The sequence below is a fragment of the Caretta caretta genome, chromosome 7 (genome assembly GCF_965140235.1).
Source record: "Caretta caretta isolate rCarCar2 chromosome 7, rCarCar1.hap1, whole genome shotgun sequence".
NCBI lineage: Eukaryota > Metazoa > Chordata > Testudines > Cheloniidae > Caretta > Caretta caretta.
In genome coordinates this window covers 46,603,064-46,631,051 of record NC_134212.1, presented here as the reverse complement: position 1 = coordinate 46,631,051, position 27,988 = coordinate 46,603,064, and the positions used below count along the sequence as shown (strand labels likewise).

General features: G+C 53.2%; 2 protein-coding genes across 11 annotated transcripts in view; one reads left to right on the top strand and one right to left on the bottom strand.

Moving 5' to 3' along the window:
- LOC125640257 (semaphorin-3D-like) overlaps window positions 1–11,171 on the top strand; it is a 52,962-nt gene extending 41,791 nt beyond the window's left edge. For all 5 annotated transcript variants that reach the window (XM_075130622.1, XM_048858619.2, XM_048858620.2 and 2 more), the window contains 12 exons: window positions 1,152–1,280; window positions 2,514–2,659; window positions 3,114–3,228; window positions 3,555–3,624; window positions 5,135–5,279; window positions 5,398–5,620; window positions 6,765–6,853; window positions 7,614–7,655; window positions 8,151–8,308; window positions 8,686–8,750; window positions 9,747–9,880; window positions 10,269–11,171. In XM_075130622.1, coding sequence (XP_074986723.1) covers window positions 1,152–1,280; window positions 2,514–2,659; window positions 3,114–3,228; window positions 3,555–3,624; window positions 5,135–5,279; window positions 5,398–5,620; window positions 6,765–6,853; window positions 7,614–7,655; window positions 8,151–8,308; window positions 8,686–8,750; window positions 9,747–9,880; window positions 10,269–10,697 — 1,745 coding nt within the window. In that variant the 3' untranslated portion in view covers window positions 10,698–11,171. The remainder of the gene's footprint in view (window positions 1–1,151; window positions 1,281–2,513; window positions 2,660–3,113; window positions 3,229–3,554; window positions 3,625–5,134; window positions 5,280–5,397; window positions 5,621–6,764; window positions 6,854–7,613; window positions 7,656–8,150; window positions 8,309–8,685; window positions 8,751–9,746; window positions 9,881–10,268) is intronic.
- A 1,896-nt stretch (window positions 11,172–13,067) lies between these two features.
- RAD54L2 (RAD54 like 2) overlaps window positions 13,068–27,988 on the bottom strand; it is an 83,651-nt gene continuing 68,730 nt past the window's right edge. For 3 of the 6 annotated variants that reach the window (XM_048857368.2, XM_075130621.1, XM_048857369.2), the window contains 6 exons: window positions 26,396–26,571; window positions 24,009–24,205; window positions 22,867–23,063; window positions 21,702–21,791; window positions 20,263–20,355; window positions 13,068–19,930 (listed from right to left, as the gene is read on the bottom strand). In XM_048857368.2, the coding sequence (XP_048713325.2) occupies window positions 18,939–19,930; window positions 20,263–20,355; window positions 21,702–21,791; window positions 22,867–23,063; window positions 24,009–24,205; window positions 26,396–26,571 (1,745 nt within the window). In that variant the 3' untranslated portion in view covers window positions 13,068–18,938. The remainder of the gene's footprint in view (window positions 19,931–20,262; window positions 20,356–21,701; window positions 21,792–22,866; window positions 23,064–24,008; window positions 24,206–26,395; window positions 26,572–27,988) is intronic. The other 3 variants (XR_007357589.2, XM_048857371.2, XM_048857372.2) reach the window with 3 other exon arrangements.

Here is a 27,988-nt window from a genome sequence, read left to right as displayed (position 1 = left end):
TTGGGGGGGGGGGGCAGGAAGAGGGGCCTAGATACTGTGGTGATAGGCGCATTAGAAATGAAGAAGGGTTAGACAATCAGCTCCATCCCCTGCCAATGATTCCTAACCCACATCCCGAATTCAGCTGTGGTTTCTGCCAGAGTGGAACCTGCAAGCTCCCTTTCACGGGGGAGCTCAGCCAGATGCCCAGGCAGGTGTGAAAGGCCAAGGCAGGATGTTAGCGCTGACAGGGACTAGGCAAGGAGTGACTGGCTGCACAGCGTCATTACAGCCGAGCTACTTACCTGGCACGGCTGATCTGGGGCTGGAACTACAAGCTGCCCAAGCTTGTGACTAGCTAGATCTAAGAGTGGAAGGCCCATCTGTCCGACAGCAGCTGAAGGCTGCCAATCTTGGTTCTGGAGCGTGATAGAGGCACTAGATTGTGCAGGAGGAGGCTGTAATAAGACCCTCTCCTGGCCCAGGGTGGTAGGTAAGGAAATTGGCATTCCCTGCCGAGCGATGAAGGGAATTGGTTTCATCTGCCCTGTATTTAGTTATTGCTAAGCTGTTGGTTCGTTAGGTGTTCGTTCTTGTTTTAATGCCGGAGAATTTCCAGCCCTCATTGCGTGGAGTGGAGTATTTACCTGGGGTTACCGTACTCAGCCAGCCAGTCCAAGATGCTGCCCCTGGCTCCATGGCCACCCACAGTAGCTCGTCAGAGCCGGCACATGTACCTCTCCCCACGCTGGGAATTACGCCTTCAGCCGCAGCGTAGTCATACCCTCAGAGCGCCTCAATCTCCCTCCCCAGCGACTACCTTGCACAGCCTGCCTTCAATTCGCAAAGCATTCACAGGGGAAGGCGGCAGATCCGCAGCAACCTTGGCCCCCTCTGAGACCCGCTCCTGAGCCGGGAATGCACAGGCCGCCTGGAGAAAAACCGACCCTCGTTCGGGGGCTGTGATTCTAGTTTTTATTCAAGCCCCTGCAAGGAAATCTGCCGTTACCTTGTCGCGGTCAGCTCATAGCTCCTCGGGCGAGGCTGACCCATGGCACAGTGCCCCGTAACCTGGTCTGTGCCTCCTTCCCCGGGGTGGGACTGAGGGAGGAGCTGGCTAAGTCAAAGCACCCGCCGGCTCTGCTAACCCGTGCTTGCCTCTCTGAGCTCAGACGGGGAGCTGTATTCGGGCACCTCCAGCGACTTCATGGGCAGCAGTGCCGCCTTCTTCCGGACCCGAGTTCACAAGGCTGCCCAGAACTACATCCGGACAGAACAGAACCAAGATCACTGGCTAAACGGTACAATGTGGGGCTGGGATATAGCCTGGCTGGGGGGGCCGTCCTACCCGGCAACATAATGGACTTAGCACTGCTGGGGAAGAGATGCAGGTGCCACATTTCCGGTGCTGCTGCAGGGGAGCAGGGGCTTGGTTTTCTCTCTCTGCTGCTTTAAGAGGCCCAGACCCCCTACTGTCACTTGGGCACAGGCCTCTGTTCGAGCACTTCAAACTACCCCTTCTGCTGCTGTCCCCTCCCATCCCCCGCCAGTCTCAGCCCTCAGGAGCTGCAGGGAGAAGGGCGGGGAGGTGCCCCCACATGACAGAGGAAAGACCCGGGTAGAACAGGACAACTACATGCCAAGCAGCTCCAGCTGCCTTTGGGCCAAAGCCCCAGACTCACTACAGGGCACAAGCTCCCTTTGGTGAGTAACTCAGCCTAGATTCACTCTGACGTTCTTCAGATCTCCGGCCCACAAAGATGGAAGGTGCTGCTGAAACCCAGCCCCGAGTGAGATCGGCTTGTGTAACCCACTGCTCTGTGGGTGTGTGACAGGGCTCCTCTGTGCCCCATCCACAGAGGGGGCAAGTCAGCTGCAGGCCCAGCTAGGGAACATTAGCTCAAGTGGAAGCAGCTCAGACTGTTGGCCCTAGAGGCCCAATTTCTCAGCCATCACCCCTGCATTGTTCAAGGGAAGTTTTGTGAGACTATCAAAAACCCACAGAGCATTTTGGATCAAACCTCAGGCCACAATGATCTTGTCAGGAAGAAAACTGAGATGGTCTGAGAGGGTAGTGCCGAATGCCAGTCCCACTGGGGAGGACAAGTGCAAAGGTGAGATACTGCCAGCATAGCTTGGTTTGAGCAACACCCTCGCCCTGCGTGACGTCTTGCTGAAATCCAGAACAAGCAATGGCTCCACGTGTGTAAGGATCTTATCACATGGCAGCAAAAATGAATGCGATGGGAAGCTAACGGTATTCCCACTCCCCTCTTTGTTTGCTGGGGTGCTCTTTGGTTCCAGCATCTCCCTTCACTTTAGTAAAGCTTAGACGGGTCTGGATCAGAGCCCCAGCTCCAAAGCCCAGCAGGGAATTTCAGAGCCAGGTGCCATTGAGACCATTGCATCATTTAAAGCCAGAGCAGAGCCAAGTCTGTCAGAGGAAAAGGGGACATGGCCAGAGGGTATGGGTATGGGTATGGGTCAACCTGCTGGCATGGTGCCATTGGCTGCCGAACTTTCCCTTCTCCCAGAGCCCGTGTTCATCGGTGCCTACGTGATTCCCGACACCCACAACGCCCACGATGACAAGGTGTACGTCTTCCTCCGGGAGACGGCCCTGGAAGCCGGCCAGTGGGAGAAGCGGCGCATCCATGCCCGGGTGGCGCGCGTCTGCAAGGTCAGCCACCCCAGGATCAGGGCACGGCTGCGGAGCGCTACCAAGTGGCAGGGGAGGGGCATGGCACTGTCCTACTGGGAAACGAGGGCTTGTTTCTCTCTCCTTTTGGCAGGGCTCCTTGGGCTCAGCACTGGCCTTTGGGGAGAGGGATGGAAGTGGTTAGAGAAGGGATTGGGAGTAAAGAGACCTGGGTTTTGTTTTGCTTTGTTGCCCGCTCTGCCACTGATTGGGCAAGTCATGTCCCCTGCCTTGCTTTGTGAAGCTGAGACGCTGGGCTGGGGAGAGTGGGGTAATCGCCCATCCCACCCTCCCTGAGCTGTGGGCATGTCAAGGTTAACAATGGTGAAGGGGGAGGTGACCTGGGGCAGGGAGCGGGCATGGAGGGTTAACACTAGAGGGAGCGAGGGGGGGGGCATAGCAAGCGTCCTCTGAGCGGTGGGTTTGTGGCTGGCAGAACGACGTCGGCGGGAAGCGCAGCCTGATCAATCGCTGGAGCACGTTCCTCAAGGCCCGGCTGGTCTGCTCCATCCCAGGCCCCCAGGCCAGCGAGACACACTTCGACCAGCTCGGTGAGTGGGGCGCGCGGGCCCGCCTAGGGCCGCCATTCCTCAGGGCCCACGGCATGGTCATTTGGGCTGGGATCGTCCCAGAGGCGACCCACTGAGCCGTAGCAGGGACTCCGAGCACCTTGCATCACCACAGCAGCCCTGGCTGCCGACTGAAGGGTGCCGGCTGCTGCTTGCTCCTTCGCCAGAGCGAGTGGGGCACAGTCACTGGCGTGGGAGAGGGGAGGGGGCAAAGGTCACCTGATGAAAGCCCCTCACCCTGCTCCCTGGGCCCAGAGCTGGGTCCCTGAGAGCGTGTGCTCAGGACTCCTCACCTGCTGTCATTGCAGAGGATGTCTTCCTCCTCCGCACCCGGGACCCACAGAGCCCTCTCATCTTTGGCCTCTTCACGGTCTCCAGGTCAGTGTGAGCGGGTAGGCCGAGGGGAGAGGAGGGAAGAGCAGAGCAAAGGGAGCAGCAGGGGACGAGGCTCTCGCACAAACGCAGTGAGACCGGTGGCCGGACAGCGTGGAGGCTGTTACTAGCCAAGCGCCGGGGCGGGGCAGGGGAGAAGAGGGACACAAGGTCTCTGTGGGAGGATGCACGAAGCCCACGGCAAAAACAGACCCCACTGCAGAGCCTCCTAGCCAATCCCGCTCCCCTGGGACCGTGCCAGCCCCTCCCTGCCTGCCCCCATTAGCTAGCGCTGGTCTCCCGAGGATCGCAGGGCAGTGACTGGTGGGTCAGTGGTAAATGGACGTCAGCCTCTCCCGTGCAAGCAGCAGCTCTCTAGCCCTAGGCTGGGTGGCTCAGCACCAGCTGTACCAATTAGTGCTGGTGGATCATAGAATATCAGGGTTGGAAGGGACCTCAGGAGGTCATCTAGTCCAACCCCCTGCTCAAAGCAGGACCAACACCAACTAAATCATCCCAGCCAGGGCTGTGTCAAGCCTGACCTTAAAAATCTCTAAGGATGGAGATTCCACCACCTCCCTAGGTAACCCATTCCAGTGCTTCACCACACTCCTAGTGAAATAGTGTTTCCTAATATCCAACCTAAACCTCCCCCACTGCAACTTGAGACCATTACTCCTTGTTCTGTCATCTGCTACCACTGAGAACAGCCAAGCTCCATCCTCTTTGGAACCCCCTTCAGGTAGTTGAAAGCTGCTATCAACCTCCCCCCTCCCCCCTCCCCCCACGCTCTTCTCTTCTGCAGACTAAATAACCCCAGTTCCCTCAGCCCCCTAATCATTTTCGTTGCCCTCCGCTGGACTCCCTCCAATTTGTCCACATTCTTTCTGTAGTGGGGGGCCCAAAATTGGACGCAATACTCCAGGTATTACGCAATACTCCTCACCAGTGCCGAATAGAGGAAAATAATCACTTCCCTCAACCTGCTGACAATGCTCCTACTAATACAGCCCAAAATGCCGTTGGCCTTCTTGGCAACAAGGGCACACTGCTGACTCATATCCAGCTTCTCGTCCACTGTAATCCCCAGGTCCTTTTCTGCAGAACTGCTGCCTAGCCAGTCAGTCCCCAGCTTGTAGCGGTGCATGGGATTCTTCCTTCCTAAGTGCAGGACTGTACACTTGTCCTTGTTGAACCTCATCAGATTTCTTTTGGCCCAATCCTCCAATTTGTCTAGGTCACTCTGGACCCTATCCCTACCCTCCATCATATCTACCTCTCCCTGCAGCTTAGTGTTCTCTCTACGGCTTCAGAGCACTGCTGGCAGAAGCTGGCAGGAACGGAGGGAAGCTCAGGCAATGGACCCCACTGAAGCTGCAGAAAGGGGCTGCCCGGTCTGAGCCCTGAGTTGGTTAAACCACAGCAGTGTTGCACACAGACCAGGCCTCTCGCGCTGGCTCCCATGGCGGCCGCATTAGAGTCCGATGCTCAGGCTGGTCTGTCTCCTCTCTGGCAGCGGGATCTTCAGCGGCTCTGCCGTGTGTGTCTACTCCATGGCTGCTGTACGAGCTGCTTTCAGCGGGCCCTTTGCACACAAGGAAGGAGCTGACTACCGCTGGGTGGAGTACAAGGGCCGGATCCCCTACCCCCGTCCAGGGACAGTGAGTGTGGGACACAGGGCGGGGTGGGGGGCGGGGCTGAGAGGTTGGTGACGGCAGGGGAAGGGGTTGGGTCACTCTGTGCTTTAAATTCCCTCCTCTGTTTCCATCTCTCCCACAGTGCCCCAGCGAAACGTACGACCCTCTTTTCCACTCCACCAAGGACTTCCCTGATGACCTGATAAGCTTCATGCGCAACCACCAGCTGATGTGGAGCCCCGTGTACCCCCTTGGCCGGAAGCCCATCCTGGTGAGGGCCAACGTGCCCTATCGGCTCCGGCAGCTGCTGGTGGACAGGGTGGAGACAGAGTCTGGGCACTATGACATTCTCTTCCTTGGAACAGGTAGAGGCTCCGGGATCTTTACCGCCAGCTCTGAATGTACCTTTTCCCCTCTCCTGCTGGACTGCCACTGGTGAGAGCGTGTCCCGCCCCTGCCGGCACCAGTGAAAACCCCCCACTCTGCCCACACACCAGCCTGCCCCACTGAGCTGTATTAGCTCCTCAGCCCCACCCTAGCAGGGTCCTGTCCTCTCTCTGCACCAGTCCGTGGGACTCTCAGACTGAGCAGCCAGCATACCTCAGCCCTGCCCTGGGGACAGTGACTCCCTGTCCTGTGGTGCTAATGATGTGTACAGATGAACATGAGCGTCCCTGCCCCCAGAGAGCTAGCTGTGTATATATCACTGGTACATACACAGGTAACCAGAAGCTGGACCCTTCAGCTTCAAAAGCACAAGGCCCACCCCAGAGCAGGTCAATTATCGTATCTAGAGTAGCCACTAGAGGGCATCACTCACTTCCCACTCCATCCTCACTGGGGCCTGACCTTGAGCTCTGTAGGTGGCTATGGGGGAGTTTGCAGATGTTCAGGGCTAGCAAATACTGCAGGCGCTTGCTCCATGCCCCGTCGGCAGCCCCCAGGAGTGGGATCTGCCAGCAAGCTGCAGATAGTCACGATGCAGCCTCTTACCAAGAAGAGAACTGGGTAAAGGCCAGGCCTTGGTGCAGTCTGGCTTCTGTCTCCCTTGCTACACTTAGCAGGTCTCTGACTCGGTCTCCTGGCACTGATGGCTCTGAGGAGACGGGACAATGAGGAGGAGGGATGAAAGGGCAGGCGGCTAGCAAAACCCACTTCTCACAGGGCTGGTCCTGGCAGGTCAGCTTTGGCTTGCTCAGAAGTCAAGTCTGATCTCTTCTCCTGCTGAATCCGAAAGGAGAAGACAAAGTACATGTGCTGGCTTGGAAAAAGTCCCCCCTGCCTGGGGAGGACTCTTAATAATTATCCTTCCCTGAGCTAGTAATGATCTCCTCCCTGGCCCTGAGCTAGTAATGATCTCCTCCCTGGCTGGAGAGATCATTACTGGCTCAGGGAAGGAAAGAAGCTCCGTAGCAGCTGATAGCTGCGGCACCTCCCCCTCGAGCACTTCCTGAGGGGGCTCTCACTGGGTCTAGTGGGATTGTGATGGCTCCCCGGTTGCTTCCCCAGACGAAGGCAAAGTGCTGAAGGTGGGGCTCACCGGCGGGAGAGGCCAGGACAGCGAGGAGATCAGCCTGGAGGAAATCAGTGTCTCTAAGGTACCCATCCCACCCCCTTTGGGTTCTCCGATTGCCCTGAGGGGCTAGACTGGCTCCTGGGGGAACTGATTCCTCTAGAGGCCTCAGCTGCAGGATCTGGGATGCTTGTGCATGGCCATTGAAAGTGGCTGCAACAGTGCAGCTTCCTCTGCAGCTGGGGTCTGCACTGGGGGAGTGTCTGGCGGGGCCAGCAGCCTCTCCCAGCCTGGCTGCTGTGGCTGAGAGCTGCTCCTCCCTCAGGGCCAGCCAGGCCCTTGCTCTTTCCTGTCCCAGCCCTCAGTTGCAGCAGCCATGGGCAGAGCTCATGCAGAGCCGTGCCACAAATAGCCAAGGGTATGGGGTGACCACATCCTAGAGGCTGCACCCCGGCCCCTCCACCCGGAGGCTCAGAGCCTCAGCGCTGTAGTCTCAGAGGGCCTCACCCTCAGTCAGAGGCAGTGCTGTTACCCCCATTGCACAGACAGGAAACTGAGGCACAGGATAGCGTCAGTGAGTTTCCCAAGATCACACAGAGCCTGGGTCAGAACCTGGCGCTGGATCCTGACCTCTTGTCTATTTCCTGCTAGAATTTAACCCATTCAAGCACAGGGCTGATCCTAGAATAGCAGGGGCTAGGGTACATCAGGCTGGAGGTGCACTGGCAAAGCAGGGCGGACGTGAGGGATCCAGCACTGGACCATCTGGGGCTGCGGTGGCTGAACTCAGCTAGGAAGCTGGGCAAAGATCTACCCAAGCTCCAGTGCGGTCCTTTCTCCTCTAGGTGCCATCTCCCATCCTGGACATGCAGTTCTCACCAAAGCGGGTAAGGCCTCATTAATGACCATTCACAAAGCCCTATGCAGGGCCCAGTCACACCATGCAAGACAAGGATGCGACTCCCAGGCTCTCCAGCCAGGAACCACACACTAATGCAGACATTCACATGCTGCAGCTGTGTGGGACAGGATCCCCCACTCCAGGGCACCAGGTGCCAGGCATGGCGCTGGCCGTTTCCAGCTGTCAGGGTCAGGCCCCCCATTGCATGGCACCAGGTGCAGTGCTGCCCAGTTCCAGCTGGGTCAGGTGCCCCATTGCATGGTGCCAGGAGTGGCATTGCCCGAGTCCATGTGTGTCAAAGTGCCCCAATATGAGTCAGGTGCCTACTCCCTGCACTAATCCATGAAGAGCTAGAATAGCTGGTTCCTTCACTAGCTAGGAACTGAGGTGTGGGTCCAGCCCTGCTCCCAGGCTGCTGCGTGCCACTCCTCTATGGAAGGGGAGCCAGGGGTGCTGACAGCCATTCTGGTTCCATGAGCAGCAGGAGCTGTTTGTGAGCAGCACCCATGGGCTTGTCCAGCTCTCCCTGTACCGCTGCGAGCTCTACGGCAAAGACTGCGCTGACTGCTGCCTGGCCAGAGACCCCTACTGCACCTGGGACGGCAAGGGCTGCAGCCCCTACCGGCTGACTGAGAAGAGGTGAGCCCTGCCCTGTTCCCTTCACACAGTGTCCACCGTCGCTGGCTGTTTGCTTGGAGATGGGAAGGGGGAATTCAGGGCTAGTTACACACCCTGCAGACTGGAGCCGCTCCCCAGCAGCCATGGACACCACCCACCGTACCAGACATTGCCCTGGCTTCTCACAGTCAACAATCCAGAACCGCAGCAGCCCCTGCCTGTTCTTGTCCGGGGCCTTCCAGACACACACCTGCCGATGCCTCTCCTTCCAGACCTGCAGCCTCCTGCTATTCCAGTCCTGGGCCCCACACAGCCCCACCAATAAATCTCCATTTGACGCACGCCCTGCAGTAGGCACCTAGCTCACTGAGTGTGTTATCTCATTGCACTCCACACAGGCGAGCACGCTGCCAGGATGCGCTGAAGGCCGACCCGGTCAGTCAGTGCCAGGACACCACAGCGGGTGAGAATTAGCCACTGCGGCACCCCTCTCCCACAGGCTGCATGCTGCCTAGCATGGGCTGCTCTCTGCCATAGAGGAGGGAGCAGGTGGGGGTGAGGCAGAAGCCCCAGCCAGCCTCGGGTGCCTCCAACAGGACTGGCCATGGGTGGGGCAATCCCGCCCCATGATGGAGACATTGCACCAATGCCACATCATGGTGCATCTGCACGCTGTACCACGGCACCGCGCGGTGAGCTGAGCATTGGGGTGCTGACAGCCCCGGGAAGGGCCCCCCCCATGCTGGCAGCAACGTACAGAGACGGCGCTCCTGCGTGGCTGCTGGGGATAGCTACCCCCAGGCTTGTACAGTCACATTGGACAACGCACTTCCCCAGGAAGTGTTGCCTGCAAAACTGAACCCAGCTCAGGTCCAGGGCACAGCGTGTGAGCAAATCTAGTGACAGGCGGCCGTTGACATGGGGCTGGGTGCGGCCGAGTAATTAACCAGCAAACAGTGTGCAGAGGAAAGTATCTTGGGATGGCCAGCTCCATTTCCATAAACGCTGTCCCCCTTCCAGTCACTCCCCAGTATGCCAGGCCGGGAAAGCCGGGATTTACATGGCTCTGCAAACAGCATGTCCTCCGCCTGTGTTCTGGGCACTGCCAGCTGCGTGTGTGCAAAGATGAGGTAGAGCAAGTCACCTCACACACACCCCCCAGGCCCCTTTTCGTGCAGCAAAAGGTGGTTGTATTGTTGCCAATTACATTTCTGCCCTCCTGCCCCCAAGTGCTCTAGCCAGAGATGGCCCAGCCGGAACGTGGGACTCTCTCAGCAGGTGTGTGGGGCTATTGGAGCAGGTGGGGCCAGGGCAGGGCTGCTCCAGGGGATTAGAGCAGCAAGGGTTGTGGGGCTGGTTTAGAGAGCTGGGGAAGAGGGGGTGCTGGTTCAGGGCATGGAGAGACTCGATGCACCAGGCCCCAGGGCTCTGCTCCCCCCACATGCACATGTTCTTGCAGGGGTCACTGCAGCTGAGGAGAAGCTGGTATTTGGTGTGGAGAACAACTCTACCTTCCTCGAGTGCCTGGCACGCTCTCCCCAGACTGCCATTCGATGGCTCGTGCAGCGCAGCAAGGAGGCAGCCCTGGACGAGGTACTTGGGGAAGGGAAAAGCTAAATCGTGGGGAGTGGTATGGCCAGGCTCCCATGCTCTGCCCCGGAGGGGGCATGGCGATGAAGAGACACTGCCCAGGCCTCCCTGCTCCACCCTGGTCCCTCAGAGGGGGGGACGCAGCTCAAGTCTCTGCCCCTCCCCAGTCCCTCAGAGGGGGTAGGGCAGCGGGGGGGAGGGGGTGCTGCCCAGGCCTAAGCGTGGCCCAGTGCACAAGCAGCTCAGCTGGCACAGTCCCCACACAGGCAATGCCACCGCCCCCGACTGACGAGCAGAGCACGTCGCAAGCTGCAGCCCTGGCTCCCTCCCAACAACCCCTGGGTAGCATCTCAGGGAGCTCTGCTTTGGCCCCTCCCTGTGTCTGCCGCAGGTGAGGACCGGTGACCGCTTCTCCACCCTGGAGCAAGGGCTCCTGATCCGCCAACTGGCGAGAGAGGATGCCGGGATCTATCAGTGCCAGGCAATGGAGCGTGCCTTCTCCCGCCCCCTCACGCACTACAGCCTTCGTGTCATTGGCCACGAGGCCATGGGGGCCAAACGGAACAAGGGGGCTGAGGAGGGAGGCAGCCACCTGAGCGCCGTGCCCATGCAGCTCCAGTACAAGGGCTACCCGCGGACCCTGGGGGCACCCAGCCCCAGCTTGGACGAGTACTGCAATGCGCTCTGGCACCAGGAGAGGCAGCGGCAAAAGGCCTGGAACCCCAAGTGGCAGCAGCATTCCTTGGAGAGCAAGAAAGGCCGAGCGCGGAGGCATCCCAACCCCCTGAAGCCAGCCAGAGCTGGGCTGAGACTAGTCTGAGCTCCGCACAGTGCCCTCTGCAGGGGGAGCAGGTCACTGAAGCAGTCTCCATTAGCCGGCCACGTCTCCAGAGCCATTCTGCATGCACAGCCCTGCACACAGGTGCCAGCTCAGCTCAGCTGCTGCCAAGCTCTGCCTGCTGAGAGGCCCACAGACTCGTCATGTACTACCTCAGCCGTGACACTGCCCCTTGCCATCTCCTGGAGCAGGCCAGCGGCCAGTGCAGATGCTCTCAGACACCCCCAGACGAATGGGGCTGCTAAGTCCAGGAGGTGCTAAACCAGGGACTTTGCAGCCACGGCCTGGAGCAAACAGTCTGGTTACTAGGCCGGCTGACACAGACTGATGTGACGCGAGGACTTTAAACTATTTACATACCATGAAATATTTATTCTCTGCATTTTCCTTCTGTCATTTTCTTATTATGCCTCTTATTATTGATAAATACTGGAAATTAAACAGAAGGGAAACCCATGTTTCTTACCAGTCTCCCTTGTTATGGGGAATTGATATCCGGCCTCAGTAATACACTTCTCCCTCCGCCCTGGTGGAGCACAGAGCCCCCCGCCCCTTCAGGCAAGCACTGCAAGTCAGTTAGGGAGGATGACACATGGGCTAGGGGATAGGGCACAAGCTTGAGGAGGGAGGAGTTTGGAGTTTTGGTCCCAGCACTGCTACTGACTCAGTATTTGGCGTGGGGCAAAATGGGAACAACCATAATTACCTCTCTCACTGCAATGTTTAACTAGTTATATTTTCTCCCTTCCAAGCCATCTGGTCTTGTTGGAGAAACCTTCTGCAGTGCTGCACTGCTCTTGTGAGACCGAGGCAGCTGGAATGACTCTCCTTGCAGAATGGTACCAATGCTGGGAACTCGAAAGGCAGATGTTAGTCTTGGGTACCAGAGCGGCATAGCATTAATCAGGGAGAGTTTCCGCGCTGGGATCCTCCAACCCGGGAGAAAACCAAACAACATACATGTGGGGACACCCATCCAACAGGCCATTTACCATGATGGCGGCAGCGACAGATGATGTGAAGCCATGACAAGGCCATTATACCCTGCAGGCAGGCTCCAGGCTGTCTCTTGCTGACAAAAGGATATTAAACCTGCAGCATGGTATAAAAGTGGGAACAAGCTATAACTGGCCCCATCCCAGGAGCACAACAATTTTCTGGTATCGTGTGCTGGGACATTAATATACACAGCTTTGTTGGCCAGGCTTGGAGCCTATCTGAACTAATCTGTGCCTTAAGACCTTTCTGAGCCCCTCAAGGGCAGGGCAGACAATAGTTACCCCTTCCACTCCTTTCTTCTGAGGCAGAATTTTAGGACCTTGTGAACACCACATGGAGTTGGCATAGCTGAGGCTTGGGACGAAAGGCACACGGGGAATTACACTGGTTCGTGTGAAAGGCAGAGCTGAGTTGACTATCAGAATAAGATTTGAGTCTAATCTCTCAAGGAAAAGTGGAGAAAGGTTCCTTAAGGGAAAGGGCCTGGAGTTTGCTAACGGGCAGGGGAAGGACATACTGGGTTTTGGAAGGAAATATGATGTCTAGCCATCCATTTGAATGAGGCTATAGGGGCCTTGAGAATGAGTGTTAGGTTCAATTGTTCACGGTGCGGGGTTCGTCAGGAACTTGTTGATATGAAGGTGCAGGACTATGTGGCATGTCTGCCTTAGGATGAAAGGGCTCTGAGGGCGCACGCCAGAACTAATTAATTCAGAGGAAAATCAAGGTAGTTGGGACAGGGGTGCAGAACAGGTCTATGCTGGAGTCCCGTCCCTGCAGCTTTGCTCTCATTGCCCTCACGCTGGGAGCAAGTACATAAGAGCATGACTGATTCACAGTAACAAAGGGAATAAATCCCTTGCAGTAAGTATTCTGCCCTCTTACTTGTACAAAATAATGGAGTGTTAATACCAAAAGTCCTCACAGCAGCCCAAGGATATTAAACATTTGCTGAAAAGAGGCGTGATTCTGTTGGGATTGTGCATACTTTGAGAACTATCCATTTTCACGTATCACCGATCAAAGTGAAATTTACCACAGCCCCAATTCAGCAAAGCACATGCTTGAAATTAAGTCCCATTGAATTCAATGGGAGTTAAGCACATGCCTATGTGCGTTACTGAATCAGAGGCCTGACATCCTAAATGCACCAGGCTTTGTCTCTCTAACTCCAGAACAATCAAACTCACTAAACCTCTTCCCAGCTCCCTGGCTCCATCAGCACATACATGCAAGAATTTGTGAACATGCAAATCCAAACCAAAGTCATTTTAGACAACAGTCGCTGTTGTTTTTTTTAATTTTGAAGTTTATTTTACCAAAAAAAAAAAAAGGAGAGAGAGAGAGCCAATCGGCAGTTATACCAACTTACAATTTATTGATTTTTTTAAAAATGACATGAAACACAAGTAAAAATAAATACATCATATAAACAACAAATTGTTCAAAGTCTCTGTTCTGGGAGATCAGTGAGCACGCTCCATTAGACAGAGAGAAGAGGGAAGCACATGTGTGCAGCCGGCCAACCGACCCACCCTGCTACAGTAACTCCTCTTTCTGATCACAAAAGACAGGCCACAAACTAAGGCGGTATTAAAAACAGAAAAAACAAAATAAAAAACAAACATCAAAGGATTAGCTCACGCTCCCCTATACAAGCAAATCTACCAGAGAGTTTCTGAATGCAAGCTGGATGGCTAACAATACAAGATCCAAGACACAGTGCAGCTTTGGGCAGCTGTTAGTGGTATTGTTTCAGTACAGGGGGAATAGGGTGGAGCATATGGGGATTTCTTCCCTCTATTCCCTCCACCCTACACAGTTGGTTGATCACCCCCCACTTACAACATCCTCTCCCTTTGCAGATGGGTTTCTTTTCCTTTTCAGCTTGCAAGGAGCCATTCCCAGTGTATCCTAGTTGGACTAAATTCCCCCCACCCTCCTTTCCCCTCAAATTTGGACTACCTGATCTCACTTGAGAGAGCAGAGAAGCACATTCATTGTGAATGGAGTTGCTGTATTTTACCACTTTCTCTTCGCAGAATGTCCACAGACCATGATTTTCTCTAATTTAGCAATTATTTGAAGTTATTAGCAAACATTTATCTGCTTACTGGTGCAAATGCCCATGGAAAACCAACCTGAATTTGCTCGCCAGAAGTATTCAAATGTGCAAGGTGAAGGGAGCTCTCCCATCAGTATTCACACTAGTGAAATTCAATCACATGATTGTTCCCGGAAAGCAAAGTGAATTCTTTCATTCCCAGCAAAGCTTGAGAGAAGCTCGTTTGGCAGTTTTCACCCAGCTTCGTCCCCAGATGGGAATGGAACTGAATGTGAGATGCTCCATCCTGCAGAACTGCGTGAAAATACATTGCCCAAGACTGGACTGAGATTAGGTACATCCTAGAAAACTCACAGAAACATCACAGTTATGAGGTCACCTCTTCCCCTAATTCTGTCTTAGTGTCTTGTACTAGTACAGAGTGGAATTTGCCCTGATATCCCTGCTGCTCCATAAACTGCCATCTAAACAGTTCAGCCTAAGTAAGTAAAATCTACTTATTATAGTTAGATACTGACTGAAAGGGGCAGCCAAAGTACAACCCAAGGATTGCACAAGTCGCCAGGGCTTCTGTGCTCTGCCCAGGAATCTTCCTTAGTGTCCAAGTGCTTATCGGAGAGCCCCTGTTCTACTCTCAGTGTTATCTGCAGCACAAATATGAACTATAAGTTACTTTGGTCAGTCCATTTGGAGTCAGAAAATTTAACCGAGACAGCCCCATCACAGGGGATCAGGAAAGAAAAGAGGATCTATGTGTCAGCTAGAGAAAAGATAGGAGTCTGGAAAGGAGAGATCAGGGAAAGAGGGAAGACGGAGGGTTGTGGAAGAGGAACGAGGAGACTAGGGCCCGGTCTACACCTAAAACTTAGGTCCACCTAGCTACGTCGCTCAGGACTGTGAAAAATTTCACACCGTAGTCAGGTCGACCTAATCCCCAGTCAAGACACAGGTAGGTCAATGGAAGGATTCTTTCATCCATCTAGCTTCCCCCTCTTGGAGAGGCAGAATACCTACAGCAATGGAAAAACCCTTCCATCCGTGCAGGAAGAGCCTATACTATGGCGCTACAGCAGCACAGCTGTGCCACTGTAGTGGCTGTAACGTAGACATACCCTAGGTAAGAAAGTGTTGTGGAACAGGATTCAAAGAGGTCTCCATTGTCAATACCACCTCTGAATTTCCAAGACATTCTTGAAGATTATAACATCATCAGATAAAGGACTTTCTGATCTTCTATGCCAAAGTCATTAAATAATTCTGATTCCTGGTCTCCGTCATTAAACAGTTCTGATCCATGGTCTCAGTCTGCATTCTCTGCACTTCATGTACTCAGAAGCATGAGAAGCTGCACCTTCCTGGAAGATGTTGCACACCCAGTGGAACTCAGTGGTCAGCATCTGGGTGATGGGGGTTTCTTCAGCACTAACAGAAAACTAAGGGCAGAGGAAATCACCTTCACAAACCTTCCTTCACTCCAGGTGATGAGATCATCTCTCCCAAAGGTTGTGATGCCCCAAATCAATGGGGTTTCATCTTTAAACCACTAGCTAGCGTTTGGGAGATGACACATGGAAACTGGGAGAGTCGGTGGGGAAGGAGGTAGTCTGGATTGAGCATTTGTCCGGATGGAGCAGGAAGGAGAGAGGGACCCACCCACCGAGTGCTGGCTGGGGTACAGGATGGGGGTTCAACCCAGGCACTTGTGGGGCTAATTAGTCTCCAGCAGTTTATGGAGGATGTGCACTCTAAGCACTGAATGTACTACGAATAGACAGGCGGAGACAGAAGTTTGCCAGGGACAGAGAAAGGTCCCTGTTTACAAGAGTCAATTTAATGCAGGAATCTGCACAATGCAAAAAGAGCATTAGTTTTGCTTGCTTTCTTGACTGAATACAAAAACCAGTGTTCAAAACAAGCACAATTTTAAACCTACTTGCTTGCAGAAAGTAAATATTCCATGTGAAACAACACTGTCATCCAGTGGCTGGGGAAGTAAATTACAGGGGTCCATTTCCTATGGCTATCAGAGGATCCATCAGTCTCCAGTTCCTATGGCTACAGAGCTTGGTTAAACTAATCCTAGGTGCACCTAATCCTGTGAGCAGAAAAATTCCCATATTCCACCCACCAAAGTGAGGGTGTGCCAGAGGCCTGCCCAATTCAGTACCATCCAAAGTGCCCTCCAGAGGCCTCTGGTACTTTCCTCGTGAGACAATGAGCAAAGTCTCTGTGAAAGCTGCTGCTATTTCAGGTACAGCATCCAGAACCATACGTTAACCTACTGTTTAGAGTCAAATCTGTATGCCTCATCTGAGCAGAGAAAAGACACACAAAATGCCCCCATTACAAAGAACTAGCAGGATCATTCAGATTAAAAGTGCCACCCTGGCACAAACAACGAAGGAACCATACTCCATGCCAAGGGACTCTGGTTAAAAGGTCTGCTCTAACCTAAATCAACAGTTGCCTTCCACAAGTATTGTTTAGATTTCCCCCAGGTCTGAATCCTCGCTACTCTTGACAAGAAACCCCCTTGCCTAGGTCCGCTTCCCAAATCCACTAGAGCTTTTGAGAGCCTTACAGAGATACAACAGACAGCTGTGATACAATCAGCGTCACAGTATTTTGCATAAGATGGACACACAAACTGCAAAGGGCATGACTTACAGATGCAGCACTGTCCAGTGTTTGGAGTGGACACCATCAGTTAGTTTGCTTTGTTATTGGGTGAGGGGTGGAGTGGGGGGAAGGGGGAGTTTGTTTATTTCCATGGTACATCCAAAGACAAGCTGTTCAGAAGTTTGCTCAGAACCCCTCGGTTTTCAACTCCTAGGATATGTTAAAGAAGAAAGCACTATTTCAATGTTTGTTTTTAAAATAACTTGCATAGCTAAACTGTAGATCTAAGGCTTCTATGAATGGTGTGGTTACGTCTGACAGACAAGTTCCATTAAAACAGAGAAAGACAGAGAGAAAGCCCCATAACGTCCTACTTTTGTCATGGTACACACAAACACACACACACACGCACCGCACCACCTTCCCTCGATAAAGCAGTTCCCCTTTCTTCACAGCTACCTTACACAATATGCCAGAATGCCTTGTCCCTCCCTCCTGAGCTGGTCTGAGTAGACCTCAATAACCGTACTGAAGCATCAGCCCTGGAGGTTTTCCCATCACAGGTTTGTGCCAACAGCTGTCATTGGTCCAATGGCATGGACCACTTTCCAAGGACATTCAGAGTCTCTCTCGTTCCCTGAGGTGGTGACACATAGGTCCAGATCCTCAAAGGTATTTAAGATTCTAACTTCCATTGAAGTCAACGGGATTTAGGAGCCTACATCCCTTCGAGGACCTGGGCCTTTGAGCAGGCATTGAGTTTCCAAGATTACTCAGCAGTTACCAGTGCATGAGCACGCACACAGTGGACAGGATGTCAGGCCACCTAGCTCAGGTGCCCAAACTCATGCAAATGTGGCATTTCAATGCCAAGAGCATGATTTGCCTGCAGACACCAAGAGCTGAACAGTCAGTGCAATTTACTCTCTGTGCTCTCGCTTTTCACTCTCATGTGACACCTCTCTAGTTGGGAAGGGCTGGAGCCCAGCAACAGCACTCCACATGTCAGCCAGGGGGTCCGTTAAGCCAATAGGAGCTCAAGCCTGCTGCCATGAGATCCCCAAGCCCACTTGTCATGAGCCGAGACTCCTCCTCTCCCTGAGAGATTGGTTAGCACGCTAATTTCTCAGCCGCCCAGCAAACACTGTGCCAGAGTGATCCCAACCCCAAGACCAGAGGTTTCTCATTATCCCTTGTACTGCACGGACGCGCCACTGTCACACGCTCCCCCAAAGGGGTGTATATGGCACAGGCAATGCCACATCACTGTAACAGAACCAAACAAGGGAGCTGGCTACTGGGGAACGTTCGCAGTTGGTCCTGCTTTCAGATTATGCTTTGGTCAAATGGTCATTATGTCTCGTCTCCCCCATACAGACAATCCACCAAGCAACCACTGCATTATGGAGGCCAGCAGGTTAGTTTTTCTTTTAAACAACAAAATTAGTAAAACGTGGAAAGAAACTCCCCAAACAAATAAATATTTGCCTTCATGAAATAAATTAATGTAGAGATTCTGTGAAGGGGGCAGTTGCTCCGATCACAGAGTCAATGGAGACGGGCGCTGAGTCCGCAATGGTATCCCTTTTCAACCTGTCCTGCTGGCTGGGGTTGATAGGAGTCAAACTGATCCACCTGCTCCCACCCAGGCCTCCTCCTGGAGCCTGAGGGCACACCCCTCAATAGCCTGGTGTGGAGGCCATCACTGGAAGAGAGGGAGGAACTGGGAAAGTCCCCAGGATTGCCCTCGAGCCGCTATAAGATTTAAAGGATTCTTAACCCAACCCAGGCTCGAGAAGCCAGCACCAGAACCACAGGATCAACCTACTAGGGTCACTGCCTTCAGAGGGCTTCATAGAGAAGGCCCCCTGGGGGAGCAGACTGGAGAGTCATGCCACAGCTCAGCATTCCCTCCACTCCCCATCTCATCCTCCAGCAGGGGCCTGGTACGAGCTGTCAGATTATTGTGTTTTGAATTTTTAAGAGGATGAAAAACAAATTGGTTTTCACATGGACCCCCCCACACACACACATCCCTTGCCCTCCCCCGGTACACACACGACATATAGCCTGCTCCTCCCCTGCCCCAATTGAAAATGCTCATCAAGACCCTCTCCTGGGGCATACTCCCACCCCGTGCCTCCTTGAGCGAGAAAAGTTCACAGATAAGGCAGTTTGTGGGAGAGGGAGCTCTTCCACACACAACAGAGATCAACCCAGTGTCTCCACGCCTGAGAAGGGGCACTGAATAGCAACGTCAAGGCTCCCTTTCGGACAACACAGACAGACAAACGGAAAATGCAGGAGAGAAAGCAAGGGAGGCACTCCTATGGTTTGCATTGCTGCCCCCCACCCTTGCAAGTCCGTTCAGGTTTTGTTCTCCCCACCCTCCCTCCCCAATACAACGCAGATCCTTGACATCTAAAAACGTCTCCTCCTCCAGCCCTGCTGCCATAACCCAGAGGTGAAATCCTGACTCCAGAAAGGTCCTGAAACTTTTGCCTCCTGGCTAAGCTGAGATCTAACAGGAACTGGGCCCATTATTTCCCTGTGATCTCTATTACATCGTCGTCTTTGTCTTCGTCATCATTGGAGCTGCATCCCACCTCTGAGGCCTCCTGGGATTCAAACTGAGGCACCTGGGACCGCAGGAGGCCCCCAGCCGGGTAGCCCGAATGAGGGGACATGTAGCCAGGGTAGGCAGACGCCATGCTCCTGGGAAGGCTGCTAGGCAAAACTGGGGCTGGGAAAGGAGCAAACATCCTGGGCTCAGGCAGGAGCGACTGCGTGAAGGGAAGCGAATAGCTGGGCAGCATCCCCGTCATAGAGGGGTTTAGCATGAACGAGGGGACGCTGGCGGTGGCTGAGGTAGCAGCAGAGGAGCTGGCGGTGCCGGCTGTCAGCAGAGGGTCAGTAGTCACAGGGAACACCAGCTGAGGGTCTGGTAGTAAATTGGGCAGCTGGTAGTAGGATGAGCCAGTGCCCATGTACAAGGAGTTTCCTGCTTGGGGGGGAAATGGATGGGTTAGGTTGTGGTTTAAAGAGATAGGGGGCATGGTGAACCCACCAGAGACTGGGTACCCGTGTTCGTACGACTGAACAGACGTTGGCAGGTGGCGCTTTTTCTGCTGCCGACGGGCTGGTTCCTCGGGGACAGAGGGTGAGGTCGACTTGCGCTTGTTGCCCCGTAAGTCCAGCACTGAGTGACCATCGACATTCTGGCTGGTGGCTGGCAGGGCTGAAGAAACCGACGGAGCCAAGCAATGGAGGCCCAATCGCTGCTCAGCTCCCCGGGCTGCTAAGGTGGCTGCGTTTTCTGTCCGGGCAGGGTGTCCATGCACAGTGTTAGTGCTGGGGGAGTTGTGGCGAGACTCCCGGGCAGCAGCTGCCTCAGCATACTGCTGCAGCTCACTGATGATCTCCGGGCTGTCGGGGGAAATGGGCCGAGTGAGCTCTTCTGTGTTAGGGAGCTTGGGTGACGAGGCACTGTGTCTGCCATTGCTTGTGGATTCCAGAGATGGACCCTGAGAGCCTGGAGGTGACAAGGAGATGGAGTGGGTGAGACAGAGAAGCCTGGAGAAACATCCCGGCGCTGGGAAAAGGGAGAAGAGGGGGGACTGAATAGACTCGGCATGGGTTGGGATTGAGGGTGGGAGGGAGGGGGCTGCCATGGAATCAGCCAGGGAGGAGAGAAAATGTGGAATTTAAAGATGTGAGAAGAGAGGAAGCTCTTGGGCAGGGATGTAAAGCAAGTCCCCTAAATACAGCCCTGGGGAAGACAGTGCAGTGAAACACCCACCACAGAAACCCAACAGAGGAGAGCACTTGGGGCGTGTATCCAGTGCAAGGATCTTCAGTCCCTACCTGAGGCAGCCGTTCGACGGTCTTCACTGCCCTTCGGCTTCCCAGTGGTCCGGATAGCAAAAATCCGCCCATCGCTGGTGCGGATGTACGTCCCTGAAACAGAGAGGGAGGAAGCAACTGGTCAGACACAGGAACAGCTCCATGCCCAGCTGCTGGCTGCCTGCCCCAGGGAAAGGCTGCAGAACTGGCAGGCAGGGAGAGAAAAGGGCAGCAGAGAGGACACACCAGCCCCTAATCCCCAAACACTTTGATCTCTCTCTCCACGTCTGTGAGCATTGCCGTCGGGCAATGCCAGGGTCACAGTGCTGTGTCAGTGGCCTACAGGTCCATTACAGACAGGCCAGAAGCACACAAACTGTGCCCACTTGAGTGCTGGGCTGGCAACATGCCAGGAGCCTGCAGCCCACAAGCCATTTACCTAAAACAGAGCAGACTGTAAAACCAGCATGCAGCAGCAACAAGGGCAGCCACGGACTGTGTTCTTGAACACTCTCAGTGCTGGAGTGCCCCTGCAGTCAGGTGCATGCTGGTTCTCTCCTTTAGAGCCTGTCTCCAGTCTGTCCCTGAAAAATCCCTCCCTCTGCTTCTCTCTGTCCCAGGGTTACACACACATGTGGCTCTCTGCTGAATCGCTGCAGGACCCGAATTCCCTTCCCATGCTCCCTTTTCTCCCCCAGGGGAGTCAAACACATTTTCAGGTCACCATCTCTGCCAGTGGCAATGGCTGTGGTTCCACTTTTCCTTATGCAGCGCTGTTGGCGAATTTCAACGGCACTCAACTAGGCTCTGTTCAAATAACTGAAACACAGAATCCCTGCCCCGAGGGCCCCAACTGATCACTCCTCTAGTGTTACAGCACTGCAAACAGGCCGACCCCTGGCCCATCTCTGAGAAACGATGCCTGGCCAGCTGCTCCACCATTGTTGGGAGAAGGCTTGTGTAAAGAGCTCGAGCTTGCAATACTCTTGAAAGGTGACAAGACAGACTCCACTGGAAGGGAGAATGTGCCACCACATCTCCTTACAGTCTGACCTGGGGCTCTGTCAGTTGCAACTTCTCCATTGGCTTCAACGGTCTCGTAGGTCAAGAACTATTCATCCCCGAAACATGATAGGAGATTGTGTGTTAACATAATGAGATGGGCAACTCTGGAGCTTGAAATCGCTTCCATCTGCTTCAGAAGGGAAGGATGGAAGACCATTCCCTTTGGGGCACTGGCAGGAAATTACAGTATCAGTGGCCTGATCCCCTTCATCTCCCCATCATGGTTAAACCCACAACTAAAGCCTCTGTTTTTTCTGACTTTTCAAGCTTTGACGAAGCCTGTTTATTAAATGCATCTTGCAAATGCAGAGCACTGAAAACAGGAATTTGGGGGGATTTTAGTATATCAGGGCCAGGAGATTAGCAGTTACTTATTTCCCAAGTCAGGGATTTACCTTTAGTCCCTCGGATTATGTGGATGCTCTCACCAGCACTGATTCTCGCCTGCACATCAGTGGATGTGTTTGTGCCTGGAATCACAATATCTGATGGAGAAAGCCAGCATTTGAGAAGTTACATTATGGGCTCAAAAAAGAGTGGGAGAAATCCAGGGCTAAATTCCCTCAGCATCCAGCTAGCTTCTGCTACAAATGAGATCAGGGTTTAATTATGAGTAACAAAGAAGACATAAGAAGCAGAAGTGGAATCCCCTGGGACTGTGAGCTCAGAAAGGAGTGGGGGTCAGGGGAAATGAAAGGCAAGGTACCCCAGTACACAAGCCCCATCAATTAGAACACAGAACATGGGACTGGGCAGAGCACTGGAAGCCAGCATACCATACAGTGCAGCCAGCATACCTGGCTTTTGAAATATGTTTGGCCTGAAAGCTGCAAAGAGATCAGGGAGCTACAATCAGTATTTGGGGGCAGATTCACTGCCCTGTTTTAGTCCCTTAGCACACCTGTGGTGCAAAACCCACTGCTGGGGATTCTCCAGGTATGGAATCCATAACAGGCATAGAGGTGGCATAACTGGCTCCTACGCCTCCCTCCCTGGTAGGCAAAGGTTAGAGGGGTAGGGAAAGTGAGTGGCTGGAGCCCACTGTACTCTGGCTGTCCCCAGCCGGTGTATGGTCCCTAGCCACTGTTGCCAGCTGGTGCAAGATAGCGCTGCTCTAACCTATGCTGGGGCCAGGACAGAGAATCAGTCAGGCACGAGAACAGCCAGAGTTACTCTCTCTCCTCCACGCGGCAGGGGAGCTGTTGAGCAGCTGCAGTAGAGAACAGACCGCTCCCAGCCAAGCTGCTGCAGGGGAAGCAGCACCCCTCTTACCTCCAATCTGCACTAATGGATCTGATTCCAGCACTTCAGTTTAAACACCACAGCACATGCTTCAAGGGACACATTTCAATTCATAATCAGACACTTTCCTTCTTGACACAATCCCCCTCAAGGGGCTCATCCAGCTTCTTAGGCCACAGATGAGACACCATAGTTGTCTGGGACACTATTCTATCCCCGAGGGATGGACGGACTGCCTGCCTTCCATCTCTGGATCCCAGGACTCTGTCTCAACCAGCTGTGTTCTCAGGGGGACTTGGTTCCAAAGGAACGACTGACCTGTCGTGGTGACAATCTTCTGAACAAGGACACCAGCTCGCTGTAGATAGTTGATGGGGAAGTTGACAGTGGGGTTGGAACCAGATGCCGATCCCACGCCACCCAACGGGACATGCCGAGGCATCATAGGAATGGGGGTGGACTGAACAGGGCGGACGCTTGCCACTGGCTTGTCCTCGCCCTTGAAGACTGGTCGCCTAGTGGGAAGAGGGAAAAGGAGAGAGTGTCAAACGGAGTTATGTTCTTTTGGAAGGAGAGTCCCAACTGTATTTGGTTCCACCATTCTCAGTCATTCACATGGGTAATCGTGAGGCTCTGCACTGAGGAAATTGCTCATGGAGGCAGAAAAACCCCAAATGCAAAGCCCTGAAACTCTTTGCTCTGCTCCCAGTTCTGGAGAGAGGCAGTGGGAATCTCACTGCTCCAGGATCACAAAGAGAGAGTGAAGTCGCTGAAGTTTGATCTCTGAGTTAAAGCATAGGACTGGCCGTCAGGACTCCAGCCTCTATTCCTGACTGTCACTGACCTTGGGCAAGTCACTTCACCTCAGTGTCCCCATCTGTAAACTGGGGGTGCCTTCTCACCGATGGCAGAGACATGCAAGCAGCCAGCCAGCATTTGCACAGCACTCCCAGAGCCTCAGATTGGGCAATGCAAAGTGTTACGGGGAATTACACATGTTCCAGGTGAAGTGAAGGCAGATGATAGACACAGTGACTCTGGCTATTAGCCAGAAAAGTGGTGTGTGGGGACAGGTCTTGACACTTTCACTACCTGTCTGGATTCTGCATCTCTCAGTTTGATACTATGCCCATTCTCTTAGCCACAGCCATTGCAATCAGTGACACCCCCCACTGAGAAACGCTGCATGTGCCCCCAAGGCTGCAAAGGGAGCCTTCCTCCCTAATCAGCTGTTTTCCCCACCTTCCTTGCTTCATTCCCCTTCTTCATGAATCCGTATTTATAGTTGGCAGGGGAAGGAGAGGGGGCAACACCCAGCCTTAATATTCTCATTTCCTAGGAGCCAAGTGAGAACGCCCAGGGTAACAGGTTAGTCTTCATCTACCCCAGCTGTTTTTCCTGCCCCGCCTCTCCCCTCAACTGAAGTCCTCAGCAGAACAGGGAAAGAAATAAGCACCCACCAATTCCTTTGACTGAAAGCAGGGATGCTTGTCAGGCTCTGGTCACTGGCTGGGTAATACTGTGCATAGGATGGACGGGTATAGGGGACGGATGCTCGCTTCTCTTCCTCATAACTCTTCTTTGCTGCCTTCTTCTCTGCCTTGGTCAACTTGTGCTCCTTCCGGTCAATCAGCAGCGACTCATGCTGGAAAGGCTCCTGTGGTCACAGCACATAAACATATTGAGACACCAACATACCACAGGAGGGCAGTAGACAAACCCAAATGATAGAATTCCCTCCCTGTGTCCCAGGCAGAATAACATGGCAACTGGCAGACTCTGGGCAGTATTCTGGGCCCTGGTCTACACTGGGGGGGAGGTCAATCTAAGTTATGCAACTTCAGCTACGTGAATAGCTGAAGATAAATCAGCCCCCGAACGCTACCCTGACAACTCCGCCTGCGCCTCTTCTGGCGCTGGAGTACAGGAGTGGACAGGAGAGCGTTCGGGGGTTGATTTATCACGTCTAGACTAGACACGATAAATCGATCCCCGCTGGCTAGATCGCTGCCTGCTGAGCTGGCGGGTAGTGAAGACATACCCTGGGTGGACTCTGGGGGAAGAGTTCAAAACTAGTGCAATGGGCACTATTATAGACAATAGACAATATGATTACTTCTTATAAATAATCTGTGCACCAACTCCACAATGATCTCACTGCATAACACTCACAGGAACATGCTTATTCACAATACTCACAATGCATGCAATACGACAGCACATAAATGGAGCAATTCTGTTACTGCACTAAATGCCCCATAGCAGGCTTTCCTTTTAACCATGAATCTCTGTATAGAGATAGCCAGGCAGACACAGTCCTTCATTTCTCCTCTCCTCCAACAGCCTTAACCAAACTACCCCAACCTATGTTCTTCCTAGATGCTCTACCTACTTCTGAGAGCATTCTGCACCAAAAAGTTAAAAATTCTGTGTATAAAAATTTTAAAATTCAGCAAAATTCTGCAAATTTTATTTGTCAAATAAATGTGGAGGCGCCAGCATGGCATTGGAGAGCACAGGCCACTGGCTGCACAGAAGTGGTAGATCACTCCCCCTGGGGGAGACTCAGCAGTGAGGCTGCACTCAACCCTGACACAGTGCAAAAAGGAGGCCTGCCCCAGAAACACCCCAGTGTCCTGCCCCTCTGTGCCAGGTGCACATCGGTGTGGGCAGGCAGGCTGGCTCAGCCCAGCAGGATCCAAGTGTGGGGGGACTTAGTGTGGGGGGACCCAGGCGTGGATTGAGAGGGTTCTGTGTGGGAGGCTCAGTGGGGGATCCAAGTGCACAGGGGATCTGGATGCACAGAGGCTTGTTGGGAGGTTCTGGATGCAACGGTAATGGGATGCTACAGTGGGGTCCAGGTGAAAGTGGTTGGGGCTCAGCGAGGAGGGAAGAAGGGCTGGGGAGGTCTGGGTGCGGAAGAGATAGAGCTCGGCAGCGGCTGTGGGGGGTCTCAATGTGGGAGGCAGATGATGGGGGACTGGGGCACAGTGGGGTGGCGATCTAGGTGCAGCTGGTTGGGGCTCGGTGGGGTGGGGATCTGCGTGCAGGGGGCTCCTCAGGGGGGTTCTGAGTGCAGGGGGGTGCGGCTCAGCTGGAGGGTCTGGGTATGGATACTCAACAGTTGGGCAGATGGGGGAGCAGTTCCCTTTACACTGATCCCTCCCCCTGCAGCTGAGGAGCGATGGGTGCTTGAAGCGGTGTGGGGAGGGGATCAGAGAGTTTGCAGAGATTTCTGCAGCTGGGGGAGAAATCTGGGGGTGGGTCTGATCCAGCACCGGATACTGTGCAGGGGAAGAGAAAGTCCCGTCCTCCCCAGCCCATCCGGGACTAGCAGCTGAGCCTGGCGCAGGGTAGGAGCCACCAGCCGGGTCTTCCCCAGTCCCGTCCCCTGCCCTACAGGTGATTTACCTCTGCTGGCTGCCGTGGGCACCCGAAAAATACTGCTTGGGAGGGTCGCATGACCGCTCTTGTGGCTTCCCTTTGCTTTCACATCAGAAAGTCATTTTTTCTTCAGGGAAGCAAAGAAATCTGCGCATAATTCAGTGCATAATTCCCCCAGGAGTATCTACCAAAGGTCTAAGGAAATCTGCACATGAACTTCAGGTCTTGGGTTTGACAATGGAACAACAGTTTTCTTGATACCTGACACTGATCATGGACTTGTCTCAGAGACATGCACAGTCCCTTATAACTAATATTGTTTTGGAACACTCTTATCTTAACCAAGGTATCACAACACAGGCTGCTCCATTTTCTCCTGGGGTAGACCGTTATTCACTGAGCTCAGTGTCATCCCTAACTGGCAATGCCATCTGGAAGCAGCATTAAGAACAAAGGTATATACCTTGGTGATAATGTGAGGGTATTTGAGACAGGCTAGCTGTAAGACAGACTCCTTGATCTTGTTTGGGTCCAATGCCAGCTGGGCAGGATCTGACTCCTCTTCTACGAAGTGCAGCAGGTTCTCCACCTCCCTCCGGGTGAAGTTCAGCACTGGATTCAGATCATCCACAACACGATCTGGAGAATGGAGGGAATGCATCATTTAGAGAAAGGAGGAAACAGTTTACTGCTCTCTGCTGTACTCGTTACATTCCTGCTTATAGATTTCCCAGCTCTTAATCTGTGCTTTCCACAGCACTCTGCTGTGAATATCTGCAGAGGGACAAGGATCATTCCACTGAACTTTGAGACATGACCATGCAGGTATTTGAATATTGACACAAACCAGGCTAGGGAATGCTTTGCTCTCCATATATTACAACAAGGTGATATGGGCCATTAACATCCTGGCATACACAAACCTGGAAGCTGAAGATACTGTACATACAATATGGTTGAAGAAGTTCCCCATCTCACCCTTGCACATCAGAAGCCTGAAAATATTATGTGGACATTGTGATAAAAAGGCAGCTGCAAAGGCGAACATCAGTAACTAACGAGCCAGAACCACTGAGAAAGGCTCAAAAGTTTATAGTGACTAACCAGTGACTCAGGTTTCCGGGGACTACAACCACCAGATTCTGTTAAACTATTTGAAAGTTCTGGATAACATCTGAGATCCCCATTCTCACCTCCATAACTCAAAAGAAGCTGTACTATTTCCCTGGACTTGATTTTTGTGTATGTGTCAAGATGGGAACAAGTGTGTGTGTGGGGAGGAGGAAAGAGAGGAGGAGGAGGAGAGGACTCTAGGACATGGGTGCTAGACAGCACACAGAGTCAGAGCACTGAAGTATCCCCTCTGCACCGGGACTTAAATTCTGACACAACCCTTTTGGGCTCATGGTAGTCTCCCACTTGTGCATCTCTCAAAACCACCACAAAATCTGGCACAATTCAGCCCCACTGGCAGTCTTGGTTCCAGACAGGTCAGAACTGGAACGATTAGTGAACCTTAGTAATTAGGTAGCAATAAGGATGTCAACCTGTTTTTTCAAAAGTAGGTATTCCCCACTGTATTGTTGAAAAAGCGGAGCCATGGAGCACTGCAGTAACCTGTCCAATCTAACAGGAGGCACCAGCAGAGCTGGAGACAGAACTTAAATCTCCTAACTCCCAGCCTCCTGCTATAAGCAACAGACTATCCAGCCGGTCTGCTGCTTCTGTTCTTGCAGGAGGTGCTACAGGTCAGAACTGAGGTGTGCTGGCAGCTAAGGAGCAGAAGGGGTGAACCACAGGGAGTGTGTGTTGCACTATGCTGGCTCAAACCGGTACTGCTGAATCCTTCATTTTTACTAGATCTGTACTCACTCTTAAATTATAAAAATATCAGAACAACTCCCCAGTCATAAATGCCTTTTTAGTGTCATTTCTTCTAGCAGCAGTTTGTGTCTAACATTAGACAGACGGAAGCATCACCAAAATCATACAGACTCCGTCCATGGACTACAGAGTATAAGAAAAGTAAGTAGGATGACATATTGGCAAAAGTGTT